Source organism: Leucopleurus acutus (assembly GCF_964270905.1).
Source record: "Leucopleurus acutus genome assembly, chromosome: 12".
Classification (NCBI taxonomy): Eukaryota; Metazoa; Chordata; class Mammalia; order Artiodactyla; family Delphinidae; genus Leucopleurus; species Leucopleurus acutus.
This window is the reverse complement of record NC_139154.1, coordinates 19,377,583-19,402,702: the sequence shown is the minus strand read 5'-3', so window position 1 is coordinate 19,402,702 and position 25,120 is coordinate 19,377,583. Positions and strand designations below refer to the sequence as shown.

The 25,120-nt window shown below is 38.5% G+C and overlaps 1 protein-coding gene across 4 annotated transcripts in view; it reads left to right on the top strand.

The window, feature by feature from the left end:
• Positions 1-25,120, top strand: part of REV1 (REV1 DNA directed polymerase) — an 84,830-nt gene that overhangs the window by 18,553 nt on the left and 41,157 nt on the right. For 3 of the 4 annotated variants that reach the window (XM_082851309.1, XM_082851307.1, XM_082851306.1), the window contains 3 exons: positions 4,724-4,784; positions 6,119-6,245; positions 18,988-19,156. In XM_082851309.1, the coding sequence (XP_082707435.1) occupies positions 4,734-4,784; positions 6,119-6,245; positions 18,988-19,156 (347 nt within the window). In that variant the 5' untranslated portion in view covers positions 4,724-4,733. Of the gene's footprint in view, positions 1-4,716; positions 4,828-6,118; positions 6,246-18,987; positions 19,157-25,120 lie in introns of those variants that run through there. The other variant, XM_082851308.1, reaches the window with a different exon arrangement.

The following is a 25,120-nucleotide window of genomic DNA, read 5'->3' as shown; positions in this document are numbered from 1 at the left end:
TTCAAACGGTTTCCACATAGGTGGTCTCATTTGATTTTCACTCTGTGGCCTAGCAAGGTAGATTTGTGTAGTAGTAGCTAATGTTTATTCAGGGACTACCCTAAATACTAGGAATCAGGGTACTTTTGCATACATGAATTCATTCTTTATTCATTTTTTTAAACTAATTTTTAAAAACCCAGAAATTGGCTTCTACATTAATGCTTGGATAAGACGAGGTTAGTAGGTTATTTTAGGTTATGAATTACCATGTCTGAAATGTTTATCACTTTCCTCAAGGCCATCTCGCACTATGGAACTAGACTGGGAACCCAGTCTGCAAGAGTTTCATCTGAAAACTAGAAGGCAATTTTTATTTGCAAGTCTGGCTTGATAATTGGATGGCTGTTGTTAAAGGGCATTCTCTTTTTAGTGAGCAGGGTTAGTCAAGAGGACACGTTGTAATTCGGAACATTGTGTAGGGTTACGGTTGTAACCCTAACCCTAACTGAACTATCTAGCATCTGCTGTTGGACAGAAGAAAGTTACACAACTGATGTCATCCAGCAGTGATAGGGCTGATTAATTGCTACTCCTAATATTCAGCAAAGACCAGTTTTACAGTTAGGTTTTTACCCCTAATCCATTGTCATAGGCCATCTTAATCTACATATAGATTATTTAAATGGATTTGATAGGACAAGCTGCCTTAAATCTTCCCTGGGATACATTTTTAAAAATATAAATTAAACATGTAGGACATCAAAGTTGTTACATAATCAAATTTCTGAAATTGAAGTACATTACTAAAGTATGTGAATATAGTAGTTTTAATTTTTTATGTTTAGCTTCTGAAAATAGTTCTCCAGTATGTCTTGTGTAGAGCACCAAGGGGAACTCTAGTAGTCAACTACCCAAACGTCTGATAGTGAGAGAGCCGGATAAGATAGTAATTGAGACTCAGAGAGAGGGAGATTTACCAGAGATTAATGAAGCTAGTTAGAGGCAGAACCTGGATTAGAAATAAATCCCTCACCCCTAGTCTTTTATTCATAATCTTTTGATTCACGTATGCTGTGTATTATGCTACAAACAATAACAGATTGATTGTCATTGTAGTTTTATTCAGTCCGTTTTTAACATTGATTTATCCAGATGTTTATTGTTTACCTTGTTGGGTTTTTTTTCTGTATTTTTGATGGTTCATCCAAGAGAATTTTCCTTCTATCTAAGGGATATCCTTTAGAATTTCCTTTAGACAAGTTTGCTGGTGGCATTAATCTCTTTTTATTTGCCTGAAAGTGCCTTTATTTCATCTTTCTTGATTGAATATTTCTCTGGGTTTAGAATTCTAAGTTAGTAATCATATTCTTTCAGCACTGTTGTCTTCTGGCTCTGTTGTTTCTGTTGAAAAGACAGCTATCTGTTTAATTGGTGCTCCTTTGAGTATTTTGATGGAATCTCTGATTTTCCTACCCATGGCAGCTTTTAAGATTTTTTTTTCTGTCTTCAGTTTTTCATAGTTTTACTATTATATGTCTAGATATAGATTCTATTTTTTCCTGTTTGGGGCTCATTGGGCTTCTTGAATTTGTGGCTTGATATCTTTAATCAGTTTTAGACTGTTTTAGTCATTATTTCTTTAAATATAACTTCTGTTTTTCTCCTTTTTCCCTCCAGTTTATTTAAATTAGACTTTGTCATGTATCCCCGGTGTCTCTTCTCCCATCCATATTCTCCGTCCTTTTGTGCTTTATCTGGACATTTTCTTCTGACTTATTCCAGTTATGCTTTTTTTTTTTTTTTTTTTTGCGGTACGTGGACCTCTCACTGTTGTGGCCTCTCCTGTTGCGGAGCACAGGCTCCAGACGTGCAGGCTCAGTGGCCATGGCTCATGGGCCCAGCCGCTCTGTGGCATGTGGGATCTTCCTGGACCAGGGCACGAACCCGTGTCCCCTGCATCGGCAGGCGGACTCTCAACCACTCAACCAGGGAAGCCCCCAGTTATGCTTTTATTTGTTTTTTGGTTTTATCTATTTATTAAGTTCTTAATTTCTAATATTGTATCTTTCAATTCTAGAGTCACCGTTTAGTTATTTCTAATATTTTCCAGTTCTTTACTGATATACTGAAATTTGAAATTTGTCTTTTCCCTCTTTGAGCCAGGGTAAGCTTGATTAATTTAAAGTCTATCTTAAATTCCGTATCTGGAGTCTCTGTAGGTCTGTCTGTTGTTTTTTTTTTTCTGTTGGTTCATGTGATCTTTCTTTGTGTGCCTGGTGATTTTTATTTGTGTACTAGATACTATATTTGCAAACTCATTTGTAGAAATATATGAAGTTTAGGAAGTTGTCTCATCCTCAGAGGATCCACATTTCCTTCTGCCAGGTGCCATGGGGCACTTATGGGGCAGCCTGGGGTCACCTGGATCTGCTTTCGGAGACTGAGATGACCTGGGGCAGGATACTCTGGTCGGCCTGCCTCCAGTTTACCCTGATCCTGGGGTCCTACGCCCAGGTGTGAGAGCTGTGTCCTAGGAAGAGAGCCCTAGCTGTTGTTGCCTTAGCTCTGTGTTTGTTCTCAGCCACTCCTTGAGAATTGCCAGATTTCTCAGAGGGAAAGGGTCTCCCAGTTTGGGGAGATGATGTGAGGTGGCAGGTCTCCTCTGTCATCTGCTGAATCTTGGCTCAGTGATTTTTCATCGTTTGCTAGGCCTTCTGTGTCTTGAGGCCGTTTTTTAAAACTATGTTTTGTCTAGCTTTCCTCCTCCTCAGCGGGAGGGTAGGTCCAAATTACCTAGTTCACTGTTTGTTATGGGATTTTCTCAAAAGTAGAATTTGAATGTATAAAATGAAATATGTTTATTTCTTTTTTCCTTTTCTTGATCTTAATTGAATCCTGCACCAATAGGAGTTTGCTGTACATAGGTCAAATTATATTCTTTGAAATTGGATGAAATTACATCTTCAGTCCTTCATTCCTTTCACTTTTCAAAACTTTAAACATTTGGCTGGGATAGCTCTTTTACTTTGGAATGGGGGAAGAACCTTTAAAACTTTTTTTAGAAAATGATTTTGTTTCATACTGGTCTACCCTCATTAAACTATGGATAAAGATTTTCATATTGGCCTTTTGCAATAGGTACCTGGTAGATCTTAAATAAATGAGGCTTTTAAGTAGATGGCCAGATGAATTAAACTTTTTAAATGTATTTTGTTCTTTAATTTATGTTCATTTAGCAGATTAATAGTTGCAGATAATTTTTGTGAGTGTGCATTCTTAATGTACAGTGGCCAGAACACCCACACTCTTTACTTGTAAGAGCAGATGTGCAGAGTCATAGTTTATACTGAAGTCAAGAACTGTGTGTTAACACATTTCCCAGACTCCTTTAAGATAAGGGAGAGGTCTTGAGGGACTGGACAAAGTGAGCCTCTTGAAAACAGAAGAAGTATTGAACAGCACTGATGGCAGTCCTGGGACTCAGGGTGAACACATTGGGTAGCCATGCCCTTACCTTCGTCAAACTTAAAAAGGCAAAACAAAGCAAAGCAGCCCTTCTCTCCGCCAGCATCCACAGCACCTGATCAGGGTTAATCACTTTGCCTCCTGTTCTCAGCCCTTTCCACCTGCCCCTTGTCTCTCTGTTGGACTCAACTCTGACTCTCTCTGCATGTCTTTCAGTCACCTATTAAGAGTAGACAGTAAAAATTCATAATTAATATAAAGTCAGCAAGGAGAAATTATAAATCCTGTATATACTAAGAATAGAAATATTTGAAAGAAAATATCTGCTGATGTGTGTGGATAAAGTGTGGCTATCTTAAGATGTTATTCAATAAAAGATTTTTTTAAAGCATATCAAAGCCAGTTTATCTTGGATAACGTATAAGCCTTCTCCAATGGTGTATGGTAACCCTTTGATATTAACCTATATAATTATTAGAAGAAAAATACTTAATTGGAGATCATATTAATTTTGTGAAGAATAATGCAGCCATGTCCCAAGATGTAGCCATTTGGGTTAGAAGAATTTGACTTCACAAGGAATTTCATATAATGCCTGCTTTGATTTATACCTTGTTCACCACTAAGCCAGCTGACACTTGAGATGAGCCATTTTGGTGGCTTCATGGTATAGTTGGTCATGTGTTGCCTTAAGGAGAATGCCAGATTTACCAATTTATTATTGGTGATAGTCTTTCTGCATCATGTCCCCTAGTTGCTTTGATTGACTTCTTTTAGGATTTTTGCATAATAGATGAATTACACTATGACTGTACTCTTAAGTGTGCAGTATGTAATAGCAAAGACAGAATTCAAGAGCCATATTATAGGGCAGTGCATGAAGGAAAATGTTTTCTTAGGTTCCATTAACATTAATGTTAAGTAAGCACAGTATGTTAGTTGGATTTGGTGATGTTTTACGTAAGACGGTGTTAGGATTGATGGCCAGAAATGCATAAAAGTTTTTCCTGTTAAAATTAAAATTTAAAATAGTTATAATTAAAACCTGATACTTAGCTGTAAGGAGTTTTGGGGTTTGGGGGGAACAAATTTCACTTGTGAAGCCAGAGAATGATATGCTTTGGAAAAAGTTTCCTCAGTATGATATTTTGAACTTTTATGAATTGAACATTTGAATTTATTTTAATTTCTCATTTTTCTTGATATTGAAATAAGATATCAATTAGTAGTACCTTTTGTCATGAAATTGATATATTTCTTTCTTCCCCTAATACAGAAGCTCCACCATGAGACGAGGTGGATGGAGGAAGCGAGCTGAGGATGACTGGGAAAAATGGGTGTGTTTTAAAAGAATAAAAATAATTATATTGAACTGTCTAGGTATTTTTCATTCTTCTTTTAGTTTATAATGTGGTTGAAGGCATTTTCTAAATTGTAAATCACTTTAGACACCAACTCTGTGTTTTCACAGTGTATTGAAAGCTTAAACTTTGAGAAATTTTGTCCTGAGGAAATAAATGTTCTGGTGCACAGAATTTATTGTATGATAACTTTATTGCAGCATTGTTAATAATACTGAAAAACATTAAAACTTAGATATCCAGTAATAGGGGATTATCTCTATACCGTGGAACAGTGTACACCCATCATTTAGCTGTATATTTCTTAAGCTGGCAAGATGGCCTTAACTAAAAGGGTGTATTATAAAGGACTGTTATTACATATGATCCTATTTGTGTAAAACCTCTGTGTTCTGAGGCACAGAAATAACTTTGAAAGTAAGATCCCAAAATGTTAGCAATGAATGGGATCATAGCTAATTTAAATTTTCTTAAAATTTTGACAGCATGTAATATTTGAGTAATCAGAAACAATGAAGTCATTTCCATTTTGGAAAAAAATATATACCACTTCTAGACACCTACAGCTTTATTTTAAAAACCTTATTGATAAAGTAAAATTGATAGTCTTAATCGATTAACCTTAATTATTTCGACGTTCAGGAAAGGTGTGGCTGAATTCATAGATTTGTCAAGGTCTTTAGCAAAAATAATAATGTTTTTATATTCTTTTTGAGGTTGATGTTATGAATATTAGTAGTACTACCAGATAGATTGATTAGATCCAGAATTTAGCCACTGAATCACTTATTGTATTCTTATCTACATGTATGGAAGACTTTACTGGTTTGTCAAACTGCTTCATTTTACTTGAATTTATTAATCTTAAGCTTCACATACACAGAAGATAGTGGAAGCCAGTCAAAATATATTCTTACTGACCACTTGTCAAATTTTTAATTGATTTAAGCTTTGGTATAACTTTTGCTTGAATTTGTAGATAAGAACAATATTTTGTGGCATTACACTTACTAACCTTGACTTACCTTTTCCCTCTTTTAACGGAACTTTTACCATTGTAACAATGTGATAGAATTATTAAACATTGAGTTGACAGAGGGAAAAACTCTCCCTTGACCTGCCTGTTTTATTGCCTTGCATTATGGTTCATGTTTGTCATTATACCTTATGTCATCCTTATACCTTGGTTACTAGCACAGAGTAAGGCCTTTTTATTATTATTTTTTTAAATATAAATTTCTTTCTAAAAAGGGGAGGGTGGGAAGAAAAATAAAACTTTTGTGATTAGTTTACCTTTTCTTTAATTCTAGGGTGGGTATATGGCTGCCAAGGTCCAGAAACTGGAGCAACAGTTTCGATCAGATGCTGCTATACAGAAGGACGGAGCTTCATCTACAATTTTTAGTGGCGTCGCCATCTATGTTAATGGATATACAGGTTGAGTACTCTTTACCTTTTAGGTACCCCATTTTGGCATGTACTTTTATTAGGATTGGGAGCGATTTGTTTTAAATTCTGTTTTTAATTATTTATTTTGTATATAAAAAAGGTAAAAGTAAAACCCTCTGCTTAGATACCCCTCCTTCACGTTTCCTTTCCCTCCTCCTGTGCCTGCCATTGTCTTATTTTAAATTTTATCAAAGCACATAGTTTTTTAAAGTCAAGTGAGGTTTAAAATGAAAAATTAGGATCCTTCTGCTTAAACAACTCATTACACGTATGGGGCTTGTCAACTGTGAGCTTCAATAGAGGGGGATCTGGTAGGGCCACTTCACTGGTGAATCTTCAGCTGTAATTATCCAGAGGTCCTTTTGGGCTGGTGGAGGAGGGGGTGGAGTGTGTGTGTCAGATTTCCCAGACTGTTGCCTAGAGAAGGGTGTAAACCCAGCTGCTGGCATCCTGGTTGCCAGGAGGGAAGGAGAGGGCCAGGAATCTCACTGTTTAGGGAGTAGAGTGCCATTTAATCTCCCTGCTGTGTTCTTTCCTCCTCTCCATCCCTTCTCCCCTCCTGCTGTGCCTGTTGTCATCGAGTCCAGTATCTGGAAGGGACAGGATCGTGTTTCATTGTGAGTTGGAGAGGAGTTCTGGAATTCTAATTCACAGTTTCAGCCGTGAGCTTCCTGTTTTACAACCTGTCCACAAGCCCACTCTTGGAGGTTCCCAGTGCCTCTGTTTTCACGAGTTTCTCTTGGTTTCACTGGCACCAAGCAGTGTCTTCTGGGTCTCCACACAGCCAGCTCATCTTTCAGATCTTATCTTTCTCTGATCTGCCCCGTCAGTTACCACTTGTCTGTTGGCTGTCAGATTTTACTGCCAAAGTTTTCTTTTTATTCTCTTGAGGATTCCTCTCCTCTTAAGATCATTTTCTTGTGTTTTTTGAGGTGAATGGCTATAAATATTTGTGTTGGTCGGTTAACGGTATTTCCTCCCCACTTCTCAGTCGGCTGATACCCGCTTGTTTTTAGGGTCTCCGTTTAGCACTCCCCCTCGGTTGTCTGATTGTCTTGCTACTGGTGGGGGTGGCTTCTCAAGGTTCTGTGGGGCTCTGGCTCCTTGTATTTATTCACATCTTGGCATTTATTAGATCTTATTGTAGTTGCCTGTTTACTAGACAAGAGCAAGAGCTTCATTTCCACATTTTCATTACTGTTGTGTCCTTGGTGCCTCTACAGTGATGGGTATAACCACTCAGGGGGTACTTGTTGATTAAAGTTAAGTTTTCATTTGGCTGATACAGTTGCCTGGTTGAGTTTTAGCAGGCGTGATTGATAATTTAGTCTAAGAATGTTATCTCAAAACGAATGGTGGTGCAACTTCGGGAAAATTCACATGCACCTTTTCTACTTAGGCATCTTAGAACGTTCAAGCTCCACAGACCTTCCTGAGATGCATTATAGAAGATTAAAGGTGTTAAGAAATAAACATTGCTTGTTACATCAGCAAGTTTTGGAAGCCCCCAGTTTTCAAGGGCACCCTTATTTACATAAGAGGAAGAAAAAAAGATTCTTTGTGTGAGGGAGAAAAAAATGAATATTGTAGTAATCATTACCATGGTTGAGAATCTGGAATTCTAATTTACTTTCATCACTAATTTTTATGTGACTGTAAGACATTTTCTCTCTTGGACCTATTATTATCCCTATCCTTTTCTTTAAGATAGAGATAATATTAATTTTTATTCTTGTTATCGTTAGGATTACATTGTAATTCTTTAAGTAAAGTTCCTTTATGTTGAATTTCATAGGGACATGCAAGTTGTGGTGATACAATTTTTTAGAAAAATTTTCACTTTTAGTGACTACTTTTGAAGCTTTATAGATAAAACAGAATCTAACAGTCTCTGTGATAAATCAGCATGAAAAGAATAGTGCTTTAGATGCAGGGAGACAGGTGGGGAATCCTGTGTTGTTGTTGGTTCTTACTCGTGCTCCCCATAGACTTTAACTGATGTTCCAAGTTTTCTTGATTCCTTTAAAGCTCCGAGTTCTGCCATCTGAACTTCTCTTTGGTAACCCACATCCCTTCCAACACAGTTAGCTCTGAACTTGAGTTTAGAGATAAGATTCCCCCATCTTCTGGCTACTCTGCCTCTGTTAACCCATCCTCTCATCTCTCTTTTTCTCCCAAACAGCATCTTTTCCTTTCGAAGGTTAATAACTTCTTTGCCTTCTATCTCATTTTTTTAATTAAAAAAAAATTTTGACTGTAGAACCACATGCAGAAAAAATAGAGACCATGAACCTTTGCCCAGTTTCCCCCAATGTAACATCTTGTAGAGCGGGGGTCCCCAACTTCCGGGGCCCCAGACCGATAACCCGTCCGCAGCCTGTTAGGAACCGGGCCGCACAGCAGGAGGTGAGTGGTTGGTGCGCGAGCGAAGCTTCATCTGCCGCTCCCCATTGCTCGCGTTACCGCCCGGACCACCCCCCAGCCCACCCCTTCGTGGAAAAACCGTCTTCCACAAAACCAGTCCCTGATGCCAGAAAGGTTGGGGACCGCTGCTCTAGAAGATGGTGCTGTATCAACCAGGAAACCGACATTGATACGGTCAAGACACAGAACCTTTTTACACAAGGATCCTTCCTGCCTCCCTTGTGGAGCCATACCGACTCCCCTTCTGCTCTCAGCCTGGCAGCTACTAGTCTGGCCTCCATTCCTCTACTTTTTTCATTTCAAGAATGTTACGTAAATAGAAGATACAGTATATAACCTTCTGGGATTGGCTTTTTTACTCAGCATAATACGCTGGAGAGTCATCCAAGTTGTTGTGTGTATCAGTAGTTTTTTCATTTTTATTCCATGGTATGGATGTTCCACAGTTGAACTGTTCACCCATTTAAGAACTTCTGGGTTATTTCCTCTTTTTGGCTGTAAACACGTGTGTACAGGTTTTTGTGTGAACATAAAGAGTGCAATTGCTGGGTTATATAGTAGTTCCATGTTTCGTTTTTTTCTAAGAAACTGCAAAACTGTTTCCCAGTGGCTGTACTATTTACATTCCCGCTAGCAATTTATGAGTGATCCAGTTTCTGTGTCCTTGCTGGCATTTAGTGATTTTTATTTTAAAAATTTAATAGGTATGTAGTAATATCTCTTTGTGGTTTTAATTTGTATTCCAGTCGCTCCACATCCCCACCAGCATTTTGTACAGACAGGTTGGGCTTTTTGTTTGTTTTAATTTAGGTATTCTAATACATGTGTAGTGGTATCTCCTGGCGGTTTTAATTTGCATTTGCCTGATGGCTAAAGATGTTGAATATCCTTTCCTGTATTTATTTGCCACCTGTAGATCCTCTTCAGTGAAATGTCTGTACATGTCCTTTGCCTGTTTTCCAATTGGATTGTTTGGTTTTTTTACTGTTGAATTTCGAGAGTTCTTTATATAATTCTAGATACTACTCCTTGTCAGATACGTGGTTTGCAGATATTATCTCCCAGTCTGTGGTTTGCCTTTCACCCTCTTCACATGGTCTTTTGCAGAACAGAAGTTTTTAATTTTGTTGGGGTCCAGTTTATCAGCCTTTCCTTTTATGGATTGTGCTTTCAAGTCAAAAGTCTTTGCTTAGTACTAGATCCCAAAGATTTTCTCCTGTTTTTTCTAAAAATTTTGTAAGTTTATGTTTAATTTTTAAGTTCATGGTCCATTAGAGTATTTTTGTTTGTTGTTTGTGGCCTGTGGATATCCATTTGCTAGCACCATTTGTTGAGAAGGCCATTCTTCCTGCATTGGATTACTTGTGTACTTTGCCCAAAAATCAGTTGGGCATATTTGGGTGGGTATGTTTCTGGGTTCCATGTTCTGTTCCATTGACGTATGTATCTGTCTTTTCACCAGTACCACATGGTCTTGATTACTGTACCTCTGTACTATATAGTAAGCCATAATACTGGGTACAGTGATCATTGCCATTTTATTCTTCTTTGGAAAGGTTGTTTTAGCTATTTTCTAGGACCTGTGCTTTTCCACATAAATTTTAGAAGAAGCTTTTCTGTGTCTACAAAATAGATACCTTGCTGAAATTTTGATAGGAAGTAAATTAATCCTATATCTCAATTTAGGGAGAATTGACATCCTTACTCTGTTAAGTTTTCCAATCTTTGGACCTTTCATCCCATTTTACTCTGTGTTAATTAATTCAACGAATATATTTTGTATGCTGCTTGCGTGTTAGGTACTATGTTTGAACAGAGATGACAGTGATGGAGAATGTGGATTTTGTGACAAAAAAGTAATCTCTGGGCATTAGACGTGAACAGAGCCAAGTGGGTGGCAACATAGAAGTAATTACCTTTGAGGGTTAGAGTGATTACTTCATAGAAGAACTGACTTTTTGAACTGGTCTTGGATAAATAAGGTGTTTTTTAGACGAAAATGGGTAAGGGCATTCTTGTCCTAACCCTGACCTCCATTTTCACCTTTATATTCTCTAATTTTGGTCAACAGGATTATTCTGATATTTGAGATTTGTCTCTGTACTTGCTCTTTCCTGTGCTGCTGTTTGTGCTCTTGCTTCCCTCACTTCTGTGAACTGGAGTCATATTCATCCATTAAGACCCAGTTAAATTAGATTTGCCTCCTTCCTTAAACTGGTCCACAGAATATACATTTCATAGCATTATTGCTAGAAACATTTACTTTTGACACCTGAGTTTTGTCTAGTATTGCCAGGTCTTACTTATGTGCTGAGTTTGGGGGAGTCCGAAAGCCCGTTGTGTGTGGTGACACTGGCCGGATGTGGATCAGAGAGAACACTGTGGGGCCTCCATTAGCTCCTCCTCCAGGGCTTCATCCCTCGGAGCTCTGTCAGATGTTGCCTTCTCCAGGAGACTTTCCCTGACCAGCCTTATGTAAAATACATGGATCTTGCCCCCCAGTTGTTTTCTAATCCCTTATCCAGCTTCATTTCTCTTCATAGAATTTATTTTCTCCTGAACTGGTATTTATCTGACTTACTTTCTGTCTGCGCAGTGAAATAAAAGTGCTGTGGAGCACAGCCGAGAGTGCCAGGGCCTAGAAGCCTGCCCGGCACATTGTAAGATTCTCAATAAATGTTAGTTGAGCCTACAAATGAATAGCAGAGTTCTGTGTTTGTACATTAAACACAAAATGTGTTTGATGTTTGAATGTTAAAATGTGTTCACTCATACACTAATTCAACTCAGTTTTCTTAAATGGGTAGTTTTTTGTTGTTTTTTTTTTCGGTACGCGGGCCTCTCACGGTTGTGGCCTCTCCCGTTGCGGAGCACAGGCTCCGGACGCGCAGGCTCAGCGGCCATGGCTCACGGGCCCAGCCGCTCTGCGGCATGTGGGATCCTCCCGGACCGGGGCACGAACCCGTGTCCCTTGAATCGGCAGGCGGACTCTCAGCCACTGCGCCACCAGGGAAGCCCAAATGGGTAGTTTTTAAATAAGAAATGGGCCACACTCTAGGCTTACTGAATTGTAATCTCTGGGAAATAGGCCCTGGGCATGTTTATTTTGATGAAAGCTCTCTGAGTGAGCTAGTGCTTCAAATCTAGGGAGCGGTAATTGCTCTTCTGTGGAGTTGGATCAGGACAGTCAATATGGAAAGAGGTGTTCTGGTAATTTCTGCTTTTTCAGTAGGTGGATAAGAGACCAGGTCTGGTGACGTTGGCACTGCTGAAGTTTGTGGAAAAGCAGGGCAGGCTTGCATATGATTTGCAAAATGAAACAAGGGGATATACAAGTGTAACAGACTTATATCTGAAGTGGTCGGGATTTGTTTGAAAACGTAACCTTAACATTGATAATTTTCTGAGCATGTGAATATGGTGATTTAGGAAAAGAGTCCATTTAATGCTCTAATCTAATTTTTTGAAATGGATACCTTCCAGGAATTATTTTCTACGAATATATACATAGCATCTCCTCCTGTTTCCTGTGAGACTGATGGTGTGAATCCAGGGATGTAGGAATTTAACCTCCTACATGGGAGAGACTTACTGTATTAATTTCTACCACCCCCTGTAATTTTGCCTGTGTCTGATAGGTACTTGCACCTGTTAGGTACTCAAAAATGTGTTCTTTAGGCTTTTGAGACGTTTCTTTGCTTTTTACTTGGTTGAGTGTATGTGGCTTTTAGTCGAATTTTTTAAGTCTGCTGTACTTAGGGAGGAGAGGGGAAGAGAGAGTAGGCATGGCTGCTGGAGAAAGAGTATTGGCCAGGGGTCAGAAGACAAAGGGGTCTGCACAATAGCTAGGTGATTGTGCACAAGTCCTCTAATTTTCCTCTATTTCCTCATCAGTAAACTATGCTAAATTATCTTTCTAATTTATAGGATTGTGAGACTCGAATGAAATACTGAAAGATATTAACTACTGTAAGACCAAAGGAGGTATAAGCAGCCATTGGCTTACTTCTTTCTAGCATGTATGTGACACAGCCAAGATTTAATCAAGTTCTTTGGACATGCAGGATGAAACCGTACACATGATGACTGTTTTCTCAATAGAGATCTATCAAGGAAAGCTTTTGCACAAGATTTTAAAACTTTGTTTATAGAATGTGTTTTAACCACATGAGCAAAACTCTTTTATAAGCTGTGTCCAGAGACGTCACAGTGGTCTTCAGTGGCTGTTCCGATGTTATGTGATGGCGTTTGCTGTGGTGGAATTTCCCATGTGGAGCTTTAGGCCTAAATCGTGGTCCAGTGTTTATTATGTGCCTTTTACCTTTTCTGTGCTTGCCTGTCTCTTACTTTCTGTGGTTGGTTTTAGTTAATGCTAAAATTTGATTGCATACAGAATATTCTCGAAGAATGTTCTGTAAAATTAACAGTAGGAGTATTATGGACCATGAGTGTTACAGATTTGCAAAGCTTTCTTTCCAAGATATCTGTAAGTTTTTAAAATTGCACAGTCCTATTCAGTGAGAAATACAGTTTAAGTAAAAATTATTTTCTTGTTGATCCAATGTTCTTTGATGTATCTTGTGTTTTGTCAAGAAAGGATACATGTAACATAGAAAAGAAAGGTGTATATGTTGTTCAGCCTATAAGATGCATTTTAGAACCTGTTTTTAGATCTATTAAAACTTGAAAATGTTGCCGTGTTACAGTCCTCTTTTATCTGAAGTTGGTCTCCTTTATAAAATCCTCATTCAGGATGCTGAGGAGCTAAGAATTTTGGTTTAAAAGGATGTTCCATTGGGATTTTGATTTGTATTTCTCTCATGATTAGTGATGTTGAGCATCTTTTGTTTTTTGTTTTTTGTTTTTTTTTGCGGTACGTGGGCCTCTAACTGTTGTGGCCTTTCCCGCTGCGGAGCGCAGGCTCAGCAGCCATGACTCACGGGCCCAGCCGCTCCGCGGCATATGGGATCCTCCCAGACCGGGGCACGAACCCGTGTCCCCTGCATCGGCAGGCAGACCCTCAACCACTGCACCACCAGGGAAGCCCAGCATCTTTTCATATGTTGGTTGGCCATATGTATATCATCTTTAAAGAAATGTGTATTCAGGTCCTTTGCCCATTTTTAAATTGGGTTATTTTGTTGTTGTTGAGTTGAAATACTTCTTTATATATTCTAACTATTAACCCCTTATTAGATAGATGATTTGCAAATATTGTCTTCAGTTCCACAGGTTGCTTTTTTACTTCTGTTTATTGTGTCCTTTGATGCACAGAAGTTGTGAATTTTAATGTAGTCTAACTTAATCTGCTTTTCTTTTTGTTGCCTGTGCTTTTGGTGTCATATCTAAGAAATCATTTCCAAATCCAACGTCATGAAGCTTTTCCCCTGTGTTTTAAGAGTTTTATAGTTTTAGGTCTTACATTTAGGTCTTTAGTCCATTGAGTTAATTTTTGTGTATGGTATAAGATAAAGGCCCAACTTCATTCTTTTGCATGTGGATATCCAGCAAATGTGTTTTTTAATGACCTTTTCCCCCCACTGATGTTTTCTGTTCTGTCACTACATAATCAACATTTGAACATTGTACCATGACATTTTTGGTCTTCATTTGATGAAGATGCATCATTTGCACCTTAAGTTGGTTTCTGTTCTTTTCATTAGCACATGACATTTAAAGCAGTCCCTGACAGCACCAGTACCTTCATGAACAAAACCTGTGCAATGAAATCATGGTTATCCAAATTATCGAGAACATGCTTGTTTTTTGTTTTTGGTAAGGATAACATTGAAATGACTATAATCATCTCACAGAGCACTTGTGATGCCAAGACTCTGTTGTTGAATTCCAATCTTGGAATCACCAGTGGTGAGCATTAAGTGAGATGAAGTATGGAAAGTACATGACTGGAATAGGTGCTAATGTTAATTAATTAACATTAATTAATGTTAATTAAATAGGTGTTAATGTTAATTTTCTTTCCTCAGTTCTTTTTACCTGCTTATGATTATGAAGCAGTAAATGACAGTTTTGTTCTACAAAGAGGTGGATGTTTTTTAATAAAATTGATATATATATTGGTGCTACTAGAATGACAGTGTCTACTGACTATTTTTTGGCTGCGTTGGGCCTTCGTTGTTGCGCACAGTCTTTCTCTAGTTGCAGCGAGCGGGGACTACTCGTCGTTACTGTGTGCGGGCTTCTCATTGCGCTGGCTTCTCTTGTTGCAGAGCACAGGCTCTAGGTGCACGGGCTTCAGTAGTTGTGGCACACGGGCTCAGTAGTTGTGGCACGTGGGCTCAGTAGTTGTGGCGCACAGGCTTAGTTGCTCCTCGGTATGTGGGATCTTCCTGGACAGGGATTGAACCTGTGTCCCCTGCATTGGCAGGCGATTCTTAACCACTGAGCCACCGGGGAAGTCCCCTTTGTCTGGTTTTGGTATCAGGATGATGGTGGCCTCATAAAATGAGTTCAGAAGTGTTTTTTCTTCTGCAACTTTTTGGTGTGGTTTCAGAAGGATAGGTGTTAACTCTTCTTTAATTGTTTGGTAGAATTCACCTGAGAAGCCATCTGGTCCTGGACTTCTGCTTGTTGGGAGTTTTTAAATTACTGATTCAATTTCAGTACTAGTAATTGGTCTGTTCATATTTTCTATTTCTTCCTGGTTCAGTCTTGGGAGATTGTTCCTTTCTAAGAATTTGTCCATTTTTTCTAGGTTGTTCATTTATTGGCATATAGTTGCTCGCAGTAGTTTCTTAGGATCCTTTGTATTTCTGTGGTGTTGGTTGTAACTTCTCCTTTTTTCATTTCTGATTTTATTGATTTGGGCCCTCTCCCTTTTATTCTTTCTTTTTGCGGTACGCGGGCCTCTCACTGTTGTGGCCTCTCCCGTTGCGGAGCACAGGCTCCGGACGTGCAGGCTCAGCGGCCATGGCTCACGGGCCTAGCTGCTCCGCGGCATGTGGGATCTGCCCGGAGTGGGGCACGAACCCGTGTCCGCTGCATCGGCAGGCAGACTCTCAACCACTGCGCCACCAGGGAAGCCCTCTCTCTTTCATTCTTGATGAGTCTGGCTAGAGGTTTATCAGTTTTGTTTATCAGCAAATGCTTTAATCTTAGGGAGAGAAAGTAAGTAAACTGTAGATTCCTGACTGGCCAGATGTTCAGTTTCCACTATTGTATGTGAAGTCATTATGATGCTCTAGTTTAGTTTCTGTGATCCCTAGCCCTTGAAAACCTTCAATTATGAATTTTGAATTAATTTTGTTTGAAAGTTGTTTTCATTTCTCTTTCCAGTGCGCTATCCAATTTGGTAGCCACTAGCCATGTGTGTTAATAAGCATTTGAAATATGACTAGTCTAAATAGAGGTGTGTTGTAAATGCAAAATACATACTGTATTCTGGAGACTTAGTATGAGAAAAAGAGTGTGAGATATCCCAATTTTATATATTGATTACATGCTGAAATGGTAATATTTTGGACTTATTGAGTTAAATAAAAACATTAAAATTAATTTTTTACTATTTTTAATGAGGCAATTAGAAAAACTTATATATGTGGCTTGCATATGTGGTTAACGTATTTTTACTGAGCATCTCCAGTAGGTGCAGTCAGTAACAACAGATGGATTCTACGCTGTAAGCATTTAACAAGAAGTAATCAAACCTGGCATGTCTGTATGCGCTTCGTTAGCTTGCTTGCTTCTTCATTTTGTAAATATATTTTATTGAAGTATAGTTGATTTACAATGTTGTTTTAATTTTTCCTATACAGCAAAGTGACTCAGTTATATATATTCTTTTCCATTTTGGTTTATCACAGCATATTGAATACAGTTTCTTGTGCTATATAGTAGGACCTTGTTGTTTATTCATCCTATATATACTGGTTTGCAATTGCAAGCTCCCAATCTTTCCTTCCCCAACCCCCCTCCCCCTTGGCAACAACAAGTCTGTTCTCTATGTCTGTGAGTTTGTTCCTGTTTTTAAGATGTGTTCATTTGTGTTGTGTTTTAAATTCCACATAAAGTGATATTATATTTATCTTTCTCTTTCTGATTTACTTTGCTTAGTATGACAATCTCTGGGTCCATCCATGCTGCTGCAGATGGCATTATTTCGTTCTTTTTTATGGCTGAGTAATATTCCTCTGTGTGTGTGTGTGTGTGTGTGTGTGTGTGTGTGTGTGTGTGTGTATACCACATCTCTTTATCCATTCCTCTGTTGATGGAGATTTAGGTTGTTTCCATGTCTTGGCTTTGTAAATAGTGCTGCTGTGAACATAGGGGTGCATGTATCTTTTTGAATTCTAGTTTTGTCTGGGTATATGCCCAGGAGTGGGATTGCTGGATCATATGGCAACTCTATGTTTAGTTTTTTGAGGAACCTCCATACTGTTCTCCGTAGCGGCTACACCAGTTTACATTCCCACCAGCAGTGTAAGAGGGTTCTCTTTTCTCCACATCCTCTCCAACATTTATTGTTTGTAGATTTTCTGACGATGTCCATTCTGACTGGTGTGAGGTGGTACCTCATGGTAGTTTTGATTTTCATTTCTCTAATAATTAGTGATGATGAGCATCTTTTCATGTGCCTGTTGGCCATCTCTATGTCTTCTTTGGAGAAATGAAAACTACAGGCCAATGTCTTTAATGAATATAGATGCAAAAATTCTCAACAAAATATTAGCAGACCGAATCCAACAACACAACAGATCATATACCATGACCAAGTTGGATTCATCACAGCGTCACAAGGATGGTTCACCATACACAAATCAGTCAGTGTGATACACCCCATTAACAAAAGAAAAGTCAAAAACCACGTGAGCATCTCAATAGATGCAGAAAAAGCGTCCGATAAAATTCAACATCTGTTCATGATAAAAACTCTTACCAAAATCGGTATAGAGGGAACATATTTCTTCTTCTAAAGACCAAAATTCACTGAATTAGATAGTTATTATAATAAAAGTACTTATTTAAATACTTGGACCTGTATCATTTGTGTTTAAAGAAAATCTGTTGCTTGAATAACAAAGTAGATACACAAGCCTCCTGTGGAGGCCACCCCCAGCCTCACCCCCAGGTACAGCTGTTGCTAGGAGAAGTGTGGTACAGAGTTTCCCTTAGATTAATAGGTGAAAGAAATAGAGAAGCTATTGAAAATAATTAGTTTCATGTGATACTAGTAATGCCTGTCATAACATAACTTTAGTGAGTCAGACATTTTTTTATGGGAAAGCATAAACCACATTGATTCTTGTTTAAGATATTTTTCTATAGTTTTATTAAGAATAAAGTAATCTGAAACAAAATTGGGGGAAAAAACAGTGCTTCTTGGTCTGCAATTCTTATTTTGTTTTGGTTAACTTTATTTTTTGGCTTTGATACAAGTTCGTATTAGGAAACGGAGTAAACTTTTTTTAACTTTTCTTATATTTTATTTATTAAAAAATTTTTTTTAAGCCAATCATCTTTTTACACATTTTGAAAGAAACATTTATTTATTTATTTGTTTGTTTATTTATGGCTGTGTTGGGTCTTTGTTGCTGCATGCGGGCTTTCTCTGGTTGCAGCGAGAGGGGGCTACTCTTCATTGCGATGTGTGGGCTTCTCATTGCGGTGGCTTCTCTTGTGTGGAGCACGGGCTCTGGGTGTGTGGGCTTCAGTAGTTGTGGCACGCGGGCTCAGTAGTTGTGGCTCGCGGGCTCTAGAGCGCAGGCTCAGTAGTTGTGGCGCACGGGCGTAGTTGCTCCGCGGCATGTGGGATCTTCCCAGACCAGGGCTCGAACCCGTGTCCCCTGCATTGTCAGGCAGATTCTTAATAACTGTGCCACCAGGGAAGCCCTTATATTTTTTAAATAAAAGTTTAAGTTATTAAGCTTCACAGGAGTAAAGTCTAATAAGCTCTACAGTAAGTGTGCTCATAGTATTTTTAAACATAAGATAAAAATGTCAAGGTCAATATAGCTAAATGTGGTTGAAATTTTTTAAATATTTGCTCTATTATCAGTATTTAATTCATTACTCGAGGTGCCTATCTGCTTTTCTGGGCATTGCTTGGCAGTAGATGTTTTTGTGTTGGTTGACTGTGCCTTTAGCAGCCAGGAGAGTCGGATGTGCTAAGGCAAAATAGCTCTATCACTTTGTGATTTTCCTCCCAACTTTGCTTACTGGCAACACAGCGAAGGAGAAGGTGTACCAGTGATACGTTCTTTAAATCATCCTGTTTAAGGGATTGTTCAGCTAGGGCTCTACTTTCTTAATGTAAAACTTTTAACATGTTTTATTATTAATTTTACAGATCCATCTGCTGAGGAATTGAGAAAGCTAATGATGTTGCATGGAGGCCAATATCATGTGTATTATTCCAGATCCAAAACAACACACATCATTGCCACAAATCTTCCTAATGCCAAAATTAAAGAGTTAAAGGGAGAAAAAGTAATTCGACCAGAATGGATTGTGGAAAGGTAAGTTTAATTTTTAATTAAATTAATGAGTTTTAAAAATTGTAATACTTTTTCTGTTATAAACCCTTATCTAACTTGTATTGCCTCTTAAGGGTGGAGAGTAATCCATGTCTTAAGAAACACCACTGTGCTCCTTAGCCTCGCGTGATAATTCAGGTGGCCTGGGGTTTGATGTTAGTGTTCTTGCAACGTCAGCTCCCAGGAATTAAGGGAGATGACTCAAGTGAGCGGCCGGAAGCAGCGATGGGAGGGGTTGACAAAGCATGCTGTTCACTCAGCAAATATTTGTGCACCTGTTACGAGTAGGCAGTGTTCTGTGTACTTGGGAAATACATCAGTGAGCAAAACAGAGTCCCTCCCCTACCTCTTGGAGCTTACATTTTATAAGGGGAAACAGATAATAAACAGTATATAAGTAAATTTATGTCATATGTTAAAAGTCAGTACATGCTGTGGGGGAAGAAGGAAGATCAGGATAACGTGCACCCAGAACACTAGGAGTGGGCGGCAGTTTGCAGTATTATTAGTACCTGTTTTTCAGTTAGTGTGGCTCCTTGGCTGTTGGTTTGGAATTGGCGTGTTGTAAATCAGTGCTGGCCATTCATACTAACTTCCTAAGGTTAAACATGTCATCTGGAACCTTGGTGATGAGCCAGAACTTGAGTGATTCATATATAATACATATGAGTGATTGCTAGATTTATGAAAGTTAAAAGTGAAAGTGTTTAAATCATAATTTTATGAATAGATTGTAATCAGTATATGAGAGAATGGTCAGACTGTATAATGGAGTGTTGATGAAACAAACTTAGAAATTATGTTTTTTTAAGTCAACTGCCGAGCTTTTTTCTTATCCTATATTTCATTAATTCTGACACCTTCCATTAATTTATTCAGTAGATTTCGAATTGTTAGGTTTCGGGACTTCCCTGGCGGTCCAGTGGTTAAGATTCCATGCTCCCAGTGCAGGGAGTGTGGTTCCGATCCCTGGTTGGGAAACTAAGAACCCACATGCCACGTGGCACGACCAAAAATTTTTTAAAAGGATAATTAAATAGAATTGTTCTGTTCCTCTATATATAGCAGCATAGATTCGTGAGAGGTAGTGTATTATAGTGGAAAGGCTGTGCTTGGGCTCTGGAGACATACCTGGGTTCACATCCCAACTCAGCAATTCAGGGTCCCTGTGATCTTGTGTAATGGGAATAGTTACGCAGCCATTCTGAACCGTGTTTCCTCATTTGTAAAAGAAGGCTGCTATCTACCCGCTATGGTTATGTGACAACTAGGAATAATTTGTGCAAACTACCTAGCACAATGCCTTGTGCGTTGTAGAGGCATAAGATGTAAGAAGCTACTGTTGTTATTTTATTTTTATTCTATAAACATCACCGAGTATCAGAAAATAAATTCCAAAAGGTCAAAGTGCATTTGTCTTCCGGAAAGCCAAATATTCTTATAGATTAGGGTTTTTTTAAGCCTTGGCAGATTAAGTTGAAGGTCCATCCCTAGAACATCTTTGTGCTATGTTCCCAGGACCCAGCCACTGTCCATTCATTATATAGGATTAATGAACCTAGCTTTTAGCTGTGTGTCTTCTTAAAAGTAAATTGTGAAGTTTTCAGTATAAGAAGTTAGTATCATTCCAGAGTGTAACTGTGTGTTGTCACTTAAAGACAATCCTTTCATTGTGCCGGGGCAAGGATTTTGATCTGGGGATATTACTTTGGCTTTGGAGGGGGTGGGGGAGATCCATGGGTAAGGAAAGCGGTGGTGAAAAGAGCTCTTGCTGGGTGGGACTTGACTTGCTTAGAAAATGGTGGTCTTCATTACAGCTCTTGCTTTATACCTGCTCTTCTTTCTTGTGCTGAATGCTGCTAGAGAGATAATACAATAAAAAATGCACCTGAGACAGTTATAAGTTATAAAATACACCTTAATGGATTTTATTTTAGTTTGAAGTCAGGCTTAATTATCTGTTTTTAAATAACTGAAGTGACTTTGTTTTTTTCTTTACTTTTTTTTTTTTTTTTTTGACGGTACGCGGGCCTCTCACCCTTGTGGCCTCTCCCATTGCAGAGCACAGGCTCCGGACGCGCAAGCTCAGCGGCCATGGCTTACGGGCCCAGCCGCTCTGCAGCATGTGGGATCTTCCCGGACCGGGGCACGAACCCGCGTCCCCTGCATCAGCAGGCGGACTCTCAACCACTGTGCCACCAGGGAAGCCCCTGAAGTGACTTTGGAATCATGGTTATGTGGCTTATTTGCTTTATGTTGTATATGAGAAGGCAGGGCTAATATGGTTAACTGATTTGCCCAAGAATTCAGAACCCAGATTTTCTGACTCGTATTTGGGTCTGCTCTTTGCCATTTAATTAAATTGTTATAGGTGAGTTGGCCCATGTGGAAATGGTTCAGTCTGGGCTGTACCCTAATACATTAAATAAATGCCCGGTGTCTACGATGTCATAAGCATGGGCTCCTCCACGTTAAATCACAGTGCTGTTTTCTTTCACACTCTAATCCCAGTCGTCTTCATCTTTTCTCCTTCTCAGCAGTGTTTTAATGAGATTTTATTATACTTAAAAATTTGAACATTATATTAGCCGTTTAATGGATCATACATGATATTCTCTTCTATAATTAGTTTTCCTGTTTTTAGTTTGAGCAGTTTGAAAAGTGACTACCACTTATAAGTGTGCAGGATGATTACTTTGCTTTGATTAGAATTCCCTGGTGTCTGTGTAGATGCCATTAAACCTGAGTTAATATAGGCATGATTATGGGGTCATGACTTCTGAGAGGCAGGGGAGTCCTTTAATGAGAAGCCTGTGTGCGTTAGTTTAAGGTCTGAGATTGTTACTGAAGGCCTTGCTTTGTAAATCTTATGTTTGTATATAGTACAGTATAGTATAAGTTAGTGATTTTCAAATTTTTCTCTTAATCCTTTTCTTCAGACAATTTTACACTGAAATTTGAAGTGTGACGTAGTTACGGAAGCTGCTGTGGTTCACCTCACTGCCTCATCGGGCCCGAGCACAGTTGAAAACATGGTCCTAAGTTATTCCGAGTCCATTTTGTTCTCGTTGTTCATTTTGTGTTGAGTCTTCGGTGGCGTGGGAACCTGCCTCCTCTGGTTGGATTCTCACGGGCTCTGCTGTGAGATGAGAGGGTCCAGTTGTTGCCAACTCGGTTCTTCTCGTGGGGGGTGACTGGCTCCCAGTGAGTGTGTCCTTTCTTTCTAAGCTCCCACCTGTAACGTTAGCACGTTTGTCACACACTCGTGATGCTCTGAAGATCTCATACTTCCTATGGACTGAAACTTTGTTTCTAATTACACTCAGTGTCAATATTAGTGCTTACTCAACTCAAAAGTTGGTTGCAATTTTATCTCATGATTTTTTTCATTCCCCTTATTTTTTTGTGTGTCTTGCCTCAGTTTATTCTTCGTAGAAAATGTGTGTGATTCTAGTTTCTGGTATAGATTTGACTTAAAAAAATTAATCTTGAGTCGTTTACTTTTTTCTCTCACAGCACTACAGAATTCTCAAATTATTTTTACTTGGCCAATTAACCAGTACACATTTCAGTCTCCCCGCCACCCCATGACTTGTTGTAGGTAATATTTATTAGAAAATAGAGTCTTGGTCTTCAGGAGCTAAAGAATGAATATGAATAGCTTAACTCTCTCAGTATCTGTAGTAAAAATTAAAAAGCAATCTGGACCCTGAAGGATAAAGGGCAAAAAGTTATATACATATGTTCATAGCTGTTATTTCCTTTTCTGAGCTTGTGGGATCTTGGTGAGTGGTTGGAAAGTTTGGGTAATGGGAGAGGTGGTGGCAAAGCGAATTTTAATTTCGAATGCATAAAGAATAATGTTTGCTTAATGGTAGAATAATAGGCAAAAACAGCTCAGTTTGTCCTTAGCACGTAATTAGATCCTTTCTTGCCTTAAATCCACTTTTGAATGAGGAAGAAGGATAGATGCGTGAATGGATGGGCAGATGGGTATACAGTGTCAGATATGGTTTTTCTAATAGAGAATGACTGGGATGTTGACTGGAACCATACAAACATTTGATGTGCAGAATTGCTTCATCTAAAGAAGATGCTATTGCTACAGTTACAATAAAAAGTTTGGAATAGAAATTTAGTGACTTTTCTTGTATCTTAATTTTTGCAAAATCTCCCAGACTCTGGTTATAACTGGCCGTGTAAATTCATTTTCAGCATAGGAAATAGGAAATGATTTAAAGAACAAAGTTCTGCTGTAGATAACTTTACTGGGGCTATAGGACAAACCAAGAGTTAAAACTCCTCAAAGGAAGTGAATATCTCACATGCAATGAGTATGTGCCTGATACATTGTATAGAATGTAAGCTCTTTCAGTGCCTGATACATTGTATAGAATGTAAGCTCTTTCATATATATCAGAATCTACTTTCAGTGTACGTGGGAAGAAAGCTCAGTATATAAAGAAACCATGTAGTAATATATTTTGGTAAAGTGAAGCTCCATTTGGTTTTGAAATATGGGTTTTGATGTTTGGCTCTGTTTGTTTTTTTTTTTTTGTAAGAAGAATGGTAGAAAATATAGAATAGAGCTCCTTTGTGCTTAGGATAAACAGTGAAATTAGAAAACGTTAGAAATGAATCCCTGAGAGACTTTGTAAAAGAAGATCTTTTAAAAATATACCATCAGATAATGTTTCTCTCCATATATCTGTAGATGGATAAATGGATAAGCAGGGATAATTAAGAATGTACACAGATGTATAGTGGTTTGGGCTTGAAATTAAAAGAATTTCTTGTCTAACGTTACTATAGTGCACTGGGCTTTAGTTTCTTTTACTGGGCATCTCTGAGGATGTCTGATTAGAGACTGCAGTATTTAAATTTGCTCCTATTTTATATCAGTCTCCACGGACTTAGTTATGTAAGCCTTAAGTTCTGGGTGACTGTTGTTAGGAGTCGTGTATGATCAGTTTAGAGAGCACCTGTAGCGTCTGGGTCACCCAGCAAGCTGTCAGTAGGATAGGGGAAGCCAGCATGATAATGGGGCGTGTCCTGGCTTCATTGCACGTTGGTCTTACTTCAGATGTGCAGCTGACATATTGAGCACAGTTTCAGTCTCCACTTACCCCTTAGTTACAGCTGTGCTGTGTGTCATGAAGGAGGCAGAAGGCTAATGTTAGGGGTAAGTCCCTCTGCTTCTGAGGGTGGGAGAGCAGGCAAGATAGGTAATAACTAAGAAGACAAAGGTCCATAGCCAAGGCAGTTAAGACCAGTTGCTAAAGGAAGTGAAGTTAGTTTGATAAAAGAATAAAGTAAAATTCACTGTGCTGTACACCTGAAACTAACACAACATTGTGTGTAAATCAACTGCACTCCAATAAAAATTTTTTAAAAAGAATGAAGTAAATTAATAGACGGTCTAATTTTAGGATTTTAATTCTAGTATTTGAATGTAATCTGTAATCGATAAAACTAACTTTTAGCCTGATGGTAAATTTATTTAGGTAAATGAAAATTGAAGTGTGTTGTCACTAGTATGTTCTCAACTGTCATAAATTAGCGGTTTAGCATATTTAGTAATTCCGCCTAAAGTTGAAGGCAGCTTAGGTGGGATTGTATATTGATATGATTACGTAAAGGACATCGTCTGCACTGTGGTGTAGTTTCGTTTTCAGGGTGTGCCGTCAGCATGTTGTCTGCACTCAGTTGTTGACTTAATGTTCTAGATTGGCTTTGTTTGTTTTAAGCCAGTTCAGTCTTTTTGTTTTTAAGTTCTGTGGAGTGTGCTTTGAGAAAATAAAAATGTCAAAACTCTTGGATTTGTCAGGTAATAAGAAAAGTATTTTACTGTATTATTTTTCTTCTAAATAATTAAAGGATGGCTTTCTTAATATATATTTTAGGTTTAAAGCCACACATGTGCTTTGAAATATTTCCTGATACTTA